Source organism: Mastigoproctus giganteus, chromosome 9 (genome assembly GCF_048544385.1).
Source record: "Mastigoproctus giganteus isolate SK-2022 chromosome 9, ASM4854438v1, whole genome shotgun sequence".
NCBI classification, from domain to species: domain Eukaryota; kingdom Metazoa; phylum Arthropoda; class Arachnida; order Uropygi; family Thelyphonidae; genus Mastigoproctus; species Mastigoproctus giganteus.
Window position 1 is genome coordinate 198,673,641 of NC_143583.1, and position 12,034 is coordinate 198,685,674.

At 34.6% G+C, this 12,034-nt stretch overlaps 1 protein-coding gene across 1 annotated transcript in view; it reads right to left on the bottom strand.

Annotated features, from left to right (window-relative positions):
- Window positions 1–2,274: 2,274 nt before the first annotated feature.
- LOC150081012 (uncharacterized) overlaps window positions 2,275–12,034 on the bottom strand; it is a 37,224-nt gene continuing 27,464 nt past the window's right edge. Inside the window, exons 2-3 of the mRNA XM_090380888.1 lie at window positions 5,424–5,522; window positions 2,275–2,382 (exon numbers count right to left, since the gene is read on the bottom strand). Coding sequence (XP_090237014.1) covers window positions 2,275–2,382; window positions 5,424–5,522 — 207 coding nt within the window. The remainder of the gene's footprint in view (window positions 2,383–5,423; window positions 5,523–12,034) is intronic.

Consider the following 12,034-nt stretch of genomic DNA (forward strand, 5'->3'; position numbering starts at 1 on the left):
TAAGAAATATTGGATCATTCTGCTTTGCATATGCATTGTAAAAGAATATGTAACAAAGCCACTGATGGAGTAAAACTGGGAAAATGCTGATGAGAAATTACTATCAAACAGCACTAACATTAGAATCAGCAGTTCCATGGATTTTTCACTACAACCACGTGGACCTGGTTGCATCAGAAAATCCACAGAAAGCCCAGCACAAATTCCCAGCCAGATGAGATGAACAGATATTTCAATATTTATAATTGAAAAGAAGCTCAACTCTTTTCGGAATGTTAAGGAGTTAGGCTGCTGTAAAATAAGAGAGTTAAAATATTTGATTTCAGATAATTTGTTAGAAAAGCTACTGGAGTTAAAGGACGGCATGGCACCCAGGGTTTATGGTATATATTCCATTATAATTATAAAAGCCTTTTTATAATTATGGGAATGTTAATGAGCACATCATTAGATGCTGGGAAGATCCCCTCCCCCAGACTGGAGAAGTGGTAATGCCTTCCCAAAAGAGGGGGATCGGTAATTGCAGGCCAGTGAGTTTGACATCAGGGCCAGGAAAGATTATGGAGTCTATCAACTCCATGATCTTTCATTTTGATCATCTCGACAAGAATATTATCTTGAATAGATCGCATCATGGGTTTGTTAAAGAGAGGTTATGCCTGACCAATTTGGTAAACTGTTATGATGCAGTCATCAGCTTACCAAATTCATTAAACAATTCAAATTCATTGCTGTTCTTTGTTTCTCTTAGAGTTTAAAAATATTTTTCAAATTCCTTGTAAGAATTAGGAAATAGTGCCGAGGGCACCAACTTCATTTAACATTCTTCTTTCACTTACACATTTTTCCATTTGAATTCTATTATTTATTTCTTCTTTCATTACTACATATCTGGCCTCATCTTTTAGCCACATTCTCACAAGTTAACAATATCAATAATACCACATTCCCACAAGTTGGACAATACCAATATTATACCAATGGACTGCAGTATATATTTCATGTATCTTTTCAATTTTTTTAATAAATTTAAAATAAAAAAGCAGAATTTTTTTAATTATTATTATCACTTGTCTCTTGATATTTTTATCACTTGTTTAAGGAGTACAAATACTTCTAAAAAGAATTATGTGCATGTAGTGTGTGTAACATATGTTACTTTTTTTAGTCGCTTTCATTTAAAATTTATTTCAAATTTGGTGTGCAGCAAGTGTGCCAAATTTAAAACATGTTTCTCACTTCCTGAAGACTAGCATCCATCATGACTGAATATTGTGTTTCATGTTGAATATTGCCTTTCATTTTTGCCATCTTTATTTATGTAAAGTAATAACAAATCTTTGAGCATGCAAACTAGATGTTTCCGACACTACTTTGTCTAAGATCACTGCATTTTCATATGAAAATCTTGGACTTTAAATTCAAACATGTACTTACAAGCTCTGTAGTTATGTTGGCATCTATCCTGTACCACTACTCTTTTCAAAGTTAAAGCCTGACTTAGTTTAAGAATATAGAAAAAATTTGTACATCAAGAAAATTTATAAAAATGGTTAAAAAAAATTTTATTTTTTTATTTTTGAAGCAGTATCCTCTACATCTATTATTTATTTTAATTCATAAGTTCAACTCAGTTCATTCATGTTCAACTTCTGGATCCAAAGTTCACAGAATTTTGTATTTTATAAATTCAAAATCAGACAATGGCAGCTGACAGGTGCACTGTCCTCCTCTGATTTTCCCATCTATAGAAGCTGTATCTATTATTAGCTGAAAATGCAGATGGCAGTATATAATGGATAAATTTCAAGATAATCCATAAATAAATGGATACATCATTTGAAATGATGTATCCACAGATCTACACAAATATTCCCAGAATTATATTTCTCATGTGTATTTCCACACATGAGAAATATAAATTTTTAATAAATTTAAAATAAAAAAGCAGTGTTTTTTAATTATTATTATCACTTGTTTAAGGTGTACAAATACTTCTAAAAAGAGTTATGTGCCGATGTGTGTGTGTATGCCTTTAAGAAAAATTTAATCCTAGATCAGATACAACAACAAAAAAAAAAAAAAAAAAACTTGTTAGTGACTGTGTGTTCATTCAATATTATTGGAATAAAAGCTGTAAATAGTTTAAAATCGCATACTCTGTAATATTATCACATAAGGGATTAATTTTTTTTTCACAATTTTTTATTTAAATTACAAATGAACTTACTTTAAATTCAGTTAATAATTACCAAATACACACATGAATTTCTTTCAGATATATTTTTTTTTTTCATATTCCTTCTTGATCTCATCTCTTTCATCAGGCATAGGTAAATAAGGCTTTATTCCTTTTAATTTTCTATCATTCTGAACTTGGAACTACAATGAAGAAAACAACTGTCAGAATCTTTATACCTAACATAAAAAAAAGACAAAAATAAAAAAAAGACTAACAAAAAAAAAAAAAAAAAAACCAACATACATCAATAAAAAAAGTTTTAAAACATTCAGTGGTGCACAAATAATGTGCACCACATTTTTTTTTTTTTTTTTTTTTTGCTATTTTGTCATCCTATGTTTTGCAGCCCACTTCCCATTAAGTTCATGCATAGCAGCGAAACCTCCCTTAATGAAGGCATTGTTGTGGGCAATCAGGCTTGAGCCTGATGTTCCTGACCAGAAGTATTGGAAATTACATGTTAAAAAACCTATTCGAAATAGACACTAATACAGAAACAGATAATTTAATAGAGGTCCTTTTTAAAACTCCCTGGATCAAACATTTTTTAAACTGGCACACATCTGTTTTGTTCGCAATGAAGGAAAGTCAAGGTCATTACAGAAATACTAATTACATTTGTGATGGCTGTGAGTTATTCCCAGAAACACGCACATAGTGTTTAGTGTCTTGATAAGTGGAGACTGCCACTTATCAAGACACTAAAACTTCCTAACTATGAGATGTGCTGTTGCCAGAATTAAAAAAAAATAAATAAAAGACAGTACTATAGCAAGCCTGTATACAAAATTCAATTTGTGATACTATACAAAAAAAGTGTAGGAATACAGTATGTCCATAATTATTTATAAAATCCATTGATTTTACATCCATTAAAGTAAGGGAAATAACCTGGTACAGTCAAGCTAGAGGGATTTATATACATAAAATAACAATTAATGCCAGTTACCATTATAAGCCATTTATATTATAATGTATGTAAATTCTGCAACTTTATTTGATCATACCACCATTTGTTATCATTTTTCATTTCAATTAGGAGAAACAGGTCTGGAAACCTCATTTTAGGAAGGATGTAGAGCTGCTGGAACAAGTACAGTGAAGGGCAACGAGATTCGTGAGGGAAATAAAGGGTTGCTCATTCCAAGAAAGGCTTAAGCTCTGCAAATTGTAGCATCTAGCTCTCTAGATGCTACAATTTGATCAAATTTACCTCAATCAGATCACCTGCGAGGTGATCTGATTAAGGTTTATAAGGTCTTGAATGGTTTGAGCAAGGTCAGTGCTGATGGGATTCTTCCTCTTGCTCAGATTACACATCCGAGTCAGCATAAAGCCAAATTGAGGAAAGACAATTGTAGAATAGATATGTATAAATTTGCCTTTGGCCAGCAGGTGGTTGATTGCTGGAATAAAACTTCCATCTGTTGTTGTGGAAGTTGATAGCTGAAATAAATTCAAGTAAGAACTGGACAAACTTTTTGAGCGATTGGATGGATGAAATGGAAACTTTTTTTTTTGCCTGATGCTGTATAATTCTTGCCTCATATGCCCCTACTAATGCTAATATTTGTTAAAAACTTTAAGTTGTCATACATTTCTTTCAAATGCAGAGTTAGCTACTGGAAATGACCCATATTTATTTCATCTTCTGAATTTTTGATGAGTCACTCACTCTTTGACAACTCAAAGAAGAGTCTACACTGCTGTGGAAGATTGTAACCAATTCCTAAATAGCTCTTTTTTTTTTTTTTTTGCAGTAAAATAAATGACAAAAAACAGAATTTTTTTTTTAGAAAATTAGGGGACTAGTTCTCATTCCCTGCATCTGTACCGTGAGGAAAAACATCCCATGTGCTAGAAGATTTTGACTTAACTCTAGAACCAAGGAGTTTTACAGATTCCTTTGGTAAATTTAAACCTCTTACCAGATCATTGAGTTCATACTGTGGAAAAAAAAAAAAAAAAAAAAAAAAAAACAGTTAAGGAATGGACTATTCTCCAGACTTCAGTTTCATATTCAGAAGCTTCACTTTTAGCACTTTCTGCTACATTCTCCAATATAAGTGGAGGGCATGGAATTGGCAGGTTATCTCCATGTGGGACTAGTTTATGACAGATGGAATATTAGGACAATGCCTAATATTCTACATTAACTAAGCAAAAGTAACAGTCATCACAGTGGTTTATAGGCTCCTGCCAAATCGTGGGAATTGCAAATAGTACAGCCTTCTTTTCGCCATTTTTCCACAATTTCCATGCTTCAACTCACATTGTGCAAAGTTAGCAAAGTTAGATGTATAGCAATCATTCATTCTTTCTGCAATTATATTTTGATTTTTTATACCACAAAAGTAAGCTCACCCAAAATTTTCTGCAGTTACGATAATTTAAGAAATAAAATATAGTTCACATTTTATGTGGAATCCATTGTTTATATTGGTCACCAAGTTTCATTTTTTACAAATTCTGTAATATCTTTTCTTTGCTTGAAGGCTACATGACTTCCACAAATATAACGAAATAAGTTTGGATTCTTCAAACACTTGCATGATAACATTTTACTCACTTATCATTACAAGTTTGCCATGATAATCTCAAAAAAAGTTAAGCTCACACTGATAAACACTGCTACATAGAGCTCTCCAGGTCAAGAAACAAATGACTGAAAGCAGTATTGCGAACATTAAGATTTGGTTTACAAATTCACAGCATTTACTCCTAGCTTAATACAGTCAATAATACAACTCGTGACATCAACTTAAGTGATTTGTGAATGGAAAAAAAAAAAAAAAAAAAAAAAACACAGTATGCAACAGAATGGAAAAAAATAACATTTCTGAAACCTCCTTAAAAAAACTGAGTTAAAAACAGCTATTAGTTTACAAACATCGAAAACCATGCAGAATTGTGTTATTCTTATTTGGTTCCATTATTTTAAATACTGAATACAAAGAATTAATTCATTGTAATTCAATTAATTGTGATAAATTTGAAATTGCATGTTCTGTAGTATGCAATTACATAATTGCATTTTTGTGCACATTTTCATAAATTTTATTGCTTGTTTGCATGCATATTCATATTGTGAATATTTTATTGCATATTATCCAATGTCTAGCAATCATTCATTCTTTCTGCAATTATATTTTGATTTTTTATACCACAAAAGTAAACTCACCCAAAATTTTCTGCAGTTACGATAATTTAAGAAGTATAGTTCACATTTCTTTTTATTATATGCATTTTCATCTAGACATTTATATGATAATGCTTCTTCCTATAAAATGCAAAATACAGATAAGAAATATAAGCTGCTGTAGATGTTCATATAGTATATAAAATAACAATACTGCTCTTGCATAATGCAGGAACAGCACAGCATTTTTATATTCTTGTCTTTAGTTTCATGTGATATTTTTATATTAAATTTATACTAAAAATCATGCTCAAGCTAGAGCGACAAAACAGAAAAAACTAATTTGAAAGAACTGCCAGGAGCAGTTCTTTCAAATCAGTTTTTTACAGTGCTCTACCTATTTGCCTTGTCCTCTTGAGGGGTGTGTAGCCAAATGCATGTCTGTTTTTGATGAAAAGAATACTAGGAGAATAAATGCAAATTTAAAATTCTGATGAGTTACAAGAGCTTGAAAAATGTTGATGATGCACCTCAAAGAAACTGACATAAGGGACTCGAGTACTCTGCTGCCCAACTCAATGCTACAGTGCATCAGACAACACAACATTCTCAAAGGCAGAGATCTGGTCCTATAGAAGTTGTGTTGTCATGGCAACCAAGTAATGTTTAAAATGATAGGTGGAATAGGACCAGGTTATGTCTAGTTAAATGATTAATGTTAAAAGTTAATGATTCTGTAGAGCTGCTATCATCATCCTTTGAGGGCACAAAAGTGATACTGTTGTACACATTGGCACTAATGATATTAGTGCTTATTAAAGATTTACTTAACCCAGCAAAAATGGCAAATAACTTGACAGGTGATCCTCAAAAATAATGCCCATGTTAACCATTAATCAGTAACTAAAAATCTGGAATTTTTTCCTACCTTCCTAAATAAAGTGTTTGGGGCCTAGCTGCACCACTGGTTTCCCACAACTCCATGATCATTTCTCTCATGTTAAGTATAGTACCCTGTAAAGGCCAGATAGCACAGATGATATGTGGTTTTTGCAGTATAATGTAGGAGTATGTTTTTCATCTGGCCTAAGGCCCATAAAGAAACACAGCACCCTGGTTACCATCATTTCTTTTTTAGAAATGAGCACAAGGGAATACAGTAAACCCCCGCTATTCGCGGGGGTTACGTTCCTGAGAAATGTTGCGAATACCGAAAACGCGAATACTGAGTTATGGCTCCCATAGTAATAAAGGGGTTCTGTTCCAAAGTATGAAATATATAACAAAAACTAGTCTAAAATTTTGTCTATGTATGTATTATAAGTACCTTCATAATATGTACATAGTGAAATGCAAGCATATGGCATCGAAATGAAAATACATGTAAGAAACAATTTAATATTAAATGTAATATTTATTAGAAATTTCAAACAAATCTTTCAAACCAGCGTCTTTGCTAGCTAAAAAAACTTATCCCACCAGTGCTATCACCAGTTTCGCTAAAGTGTTGATAAAGGAGTTTTGCCTTTTCACGAATAATGAGTGAACTTAACGGAATTTTATTTTGAGTTCGGTCTTCTATCCACAGATTTAAAGCCTTTTCCATTTTTTTCTAATTTAACATCACGAGTTACAGAGCAAATTTTTGAAGCAATTAGCGTGTTTTCACAGACACTATGGCAGATTTTTTCTTCCGATTTTTTGATTGATCGTACCATTGACTCATTGATTTTATAATGTTTTGCCACTGAAGAGACACTTTCACCATTAGAAATTTTGCCTAATAACTCAATTTTATTCGCTAATGTCATCACCTTCTTTGATATTTTCACATTTCCCTTGTTATTCGTAGCCATATTTTTGTACGGGTAAAAAAGAACTTGTCCACAATAAAGGCACTTTCTTCCGTTATCACACTCGAAAAAGTCTATTTTACCCTGCAAAACGGTAGATTTATCACTTTTGTAAGCATATCAATTTATAAATTGATAAATTTATTCAATTTATAAGCATATAAATTAAAAGCAAATGACCAAACCTTCCATGACAAGCGCATAACACATACTAAACAAGGATTAGCGAGAAACATCCACGCTCGCGATTTTGTCACCCCTCTCCCCCCCCCACCTACTGAGCGCTGTTTTGACCGGGAAAGATAATTTTAGCCACGCCCATGTTTTTTTATGGCGGAAAATATTCACAGCGCTTTAAAATTCACATTTTTTAAAAAGTTTCATTTTATATTAAATCAGCGATCGTGAATATGCGAAACTGCGAATACAGATACCGCGAATAGCGGGGGTTTACTGTACATAACTGAGGTAGAAGAAAAGTACAGGTGTAACAGGAAATGGATGGAAGAGGAGAATGCCCATCTGTGGGTTGATGTGAAGTGAAATGAAGTTGAAAGTAAGGTGAGCAGGTGCCCACAGTTGAGAGAAAAGTGGTAGGACCAAAGAGCCTTGTCAGTTGCCAAGGCAATTGCACAGTTCTTTCTTAGGGTGGTGCATTAGCAAAGGAAGAGTGCCTGAGCTAAGTCAAGAAAAGGTTAGTAAAAATCCATGTCAGTGATGAATAGGTGTTCTGTTCCTTGAAAGATCGTGCATTGTGGTAATTGATTTCTCAGGTCGCCACAGTATGGACAATAGTAGAGGTGTTCCCAGTCTCCTGGGACTCCACAAGAGCATAGAGGGTTATTCGAGAGACCAAGTTCAGTGAACTTAGCCTTGAAGTATCCATGGCCAGTGATGAAGAATGGGACAAGCTGAGTGCGAACCAAGGAGGAAGTAGTTTTGGGTAAATGAGTTTGACGAAAGAAGAAATCTGTGGGTGAGAAAAAGCCTTTAGTAGTATCCCAAGTCACCTGCTAGGTAGTAATTGGCAGCTCAAGAATCCTCTTGCCATTTTTTATTTGAATCAGCAGCAAGATCCAGGGTTATATTCATAATTCATATCTGCTGACTAAACATTTTTTGTAAGTAGAAATAATTTTTTTTTTAATAAAAAGGCGTAAAACAAAATTTTTTAAAAAAATTAACACAAATGTAACACAATTTAAAATTAATTTTTTATTAAAACTTAAGTACATAAAATAAGTATTTTTTTTTCCCTTTTTTTTTTAATGAAAACCAGAGGTATTAGAACACAAGAGGTATTAGAACCTATAGTACTTAGTACCATGCATGGATTCAAATCTAAGATGAAAGAAGAAGAAAGTTGACATTAGAAGAATTTCTATAGATTGTAATTTTCAGGAAATACGTATGACGAGAGATTCCAGAGTTGCAGAAAACCAAAGTTGAGGAAATAAAACAGGAAGAAATGTTTTGTGCAAGTTTCAAGAAAATGGACAGAACAAGCATGCTGAGGGGTGGCAACACTTGTTTAGACTCATTTGGAAATGAGAATGAAAATTATAGAAGCCAATTGGCTTCTATAATTTTTCTGAATTGGTATCTACAGAAAAGGCATGCAGCAGAAACAGAACATCTATGAGACAGAGACTTTGTTACAGATGGGTCATTACTTCACCTAACTGTTCTCTTTTGCACAGAATCTAGAAGCCTGAGAGAGGTTAGAACAAAATTCTGATAGAGTAGATTTTCAATTTGTGCAGAGGAAGCAGTCATTTGGAAGAAAGCAAAAGAGAAAACAGTTTTCTATGTGCAGAAAAGTAATGTTTGTGATGTGTCTAATCTTCAAATCTATTTTGTGCATAAGCACGAAATAGATTTGAAGTCAGGACAAGCCCTAATAAAGATATCTAACTTTGTCAACAAATCTGAGTCATAAAAGATAAGCACAGGAGCACAAGAATCCTTTTTGTGAGATGTAAGTTTTAGGACTGAAATCAACAAAGTTATCTTTGCCCCACTGGAGAATTACCTGGAAGTCAGCATTTAACTAGATAAATTCAACTAGACAAGTTCTTGGAGAGTGCAGATGAGTAATTTTTTTTTTTTTTTTTTTTTTTTGTGTGTCTGATGCTACGTAAGCTTGCTTTCTTGCAACATTTACCATTACTACCGTTAACTCAAATTTGTGTCCCTTCATATGTATCATCTGAGCAATAGAAAGAATATCAGCGGATATCATCTTTTAAGGGCACAAAAGGTGATATAGTTGTACACGTTGGCACTAATGATATTATGAGTAGGAGACCGGTAACATTTAAATGTTGAAAAAAAGCCGTGAATTAGGGTTGAATTTGAAAGTGTCTGCAATTCTGCCCAAACACAATAGGAGGGAGTATATGATGAGAGCCCTGTCGATCAATTCGGCCCTGGAAAGATTGTGCAGGGCTCAAGGGGCAGAATTTTTTTCAGCCTAGTCTGTACTTGTTAACAGGAGAGACTGCTTCTACAGGGATGGGATACACTTAAATAGAAAGGGTACAAGAATGTTTGCTGATGCTATTGAGGCAGTGTTAGGTGGGTTGGAAAACTGCTAGACTGGAGGATACAAGGACTAATAGATTAACAGTAGCCACTGGCAGAGGTGAAAGTGAATATTGCACTGCTTCTATTGGAATGAGCCGCAGCCTGGAAAATAAGATGCAGGATATTTCAGAGACTGCTGGGAATCATTGGGGTACAAGTAAACATGAGTTGTGTTAGGGTAGCTAAGAAAAAGAACAGGTGCATCTATACTTGCGTGTACACCAATGCTAGGAGTTTAGAAAATAAATTTGATGAATTTGAGGTATTGCTCAAAACATCAAAGGCAGATACTGTGGGGATTTCAGAGACGTGGTGTCACACAGATATAAGGAATGCAGAACTGGAATTTGGGGAGTACAATGTCTACAGAAGGGATAGACAGTATAGGAAGGGAGGAGGGGTTATGCTTTTAGTTAAGAAATACATAAAATCCAAGGAAGTGAAGCCAGTCGACATCGCTGGACAGTGCAGTGTCGAGTCAGTTTGGTGTGACATAAGCATTGGGAGATCAACATTGAGAGTAGGAGTGTGCTATAGTCCTAATGACTCTGATGAGTATAATAAGAAACTGTACAGGGAAATAGAGTGGGACAGTAAATCAGAGTGTCTTATAATGGGGGATTTTAATTTCCCAGATATTGACTGGAATTTGGGGCCTGGTCACTCACACACTAGCAAGTGCTTTTGTGGATTTATTGGATGATTGTTTTCTACATCAGCATGTTCGGCAGGCAACTAGAGAGAGTAATACTCTTGATTTGATTATCAGTAGTGATTCTTCATGCATTAAGAATCTGCAGGTAAATGAACCACTAGGTAGCAGTGATCACAGTGTGCTGAAGTGGGATTTACTCAAAGAGGTAACTACCATTAGGGGTAAAGGGAAGGGTTATTGCTTTCGTAAAGGCGACTACGATGGACTGAGACAGTATTTAAATTCTATACAGTGGGACCAACTGATGATGTTACCAACAGCAAATTCAAAATGGGAAGCATTCAAAGAACTTATCTTGGAAGCTACTAGGCTTTACATACCAACTAAGAAATATTGTTCAAGGTTTAGGCCTAAGTGGATGTCAGATGAACTAATGAGACATATGGCAGAGAAGAAAAATGCATGGGATACATACAAATTAACAAGTGACACAGAAGCCTATGATAGATACAAGTTGATCTGTAACCAAGTTACAAAAAGAGGTTAGGCAGGCGAAGGCAGATTACGAGAAATCTTTGGCAAGGGATGCAAAGAAAAACAGCAAAGAGTTCTTTACTTATGTAAACTCTAGAAGGAAGGGGATGAATCAGATTGGTCCACTTGATATCGATGGGTCAACTGTTGATGATCCTGCTCAGGCAGCTAACAAACTAAATGAATATTTTGCATCGACATTCACACATGACGAGTTATTCAGCGAGGGGAATGCCAGAGGTGTATTCAACTCTGGCAGTAAGCTAGAGAATCTTGTAATAACTGAGAGCAAAGTGGAGGAGAAATTGTTGAAGATAAATACAAGAAAGGCACCTGGGGTGGATGGGATCTATCCAGTTATATTAAAGGAGGCAACAAAGGAAGTAAGCAAACCCTTAGCCGTAATTATGAGAGCTTCCTTGGACTCAGGGCAAGTACCCATGGACTGGAGATGTGCAAATGTGACCCCAATTCACAAAGGAGGATCAAAAGGCGAAACAAGTAATTATAGACCTGTTAGTTTAACTTCTGTTCCCGAAAATTAATGGAGGCACTGGTTAAAGAAGCACTGCAGGATCATCTAGACAAGACTTCAGTTATAGCTCAGACACAGCATGGTTTTGTTAAGGGCAAGTCTTGCCTGACCAATTTGATTGGATACTATGATGCAGTCACAAAAGAACTGGATGCAGGGAATAACTTTGATGTTATATACTTGGATCTTAGAAAGGCTTTTGATACTGTTGCACATGGAAGACTGCTGCACAAATTGGAACAGTGTGGCATTGGAGGCAAATTGCTGCTATGGATAAAGGGGTGGTTGAGGGGGAGAAGACAGAGAGTGGTAATCAATGGACATTGCTCATCGTGGACTAATGGTATTAGTGGAGTCCCTCAGGGTTCAGTATTGGGTCCATTATTGTTTTCTATATTTATAAATGATATTGATGGTATATCAAGCTTAATGTCCAAGTTTGCAGACAATACAAAGGTTGGCAGGGTTGTCAAGGACACTACTGACACTA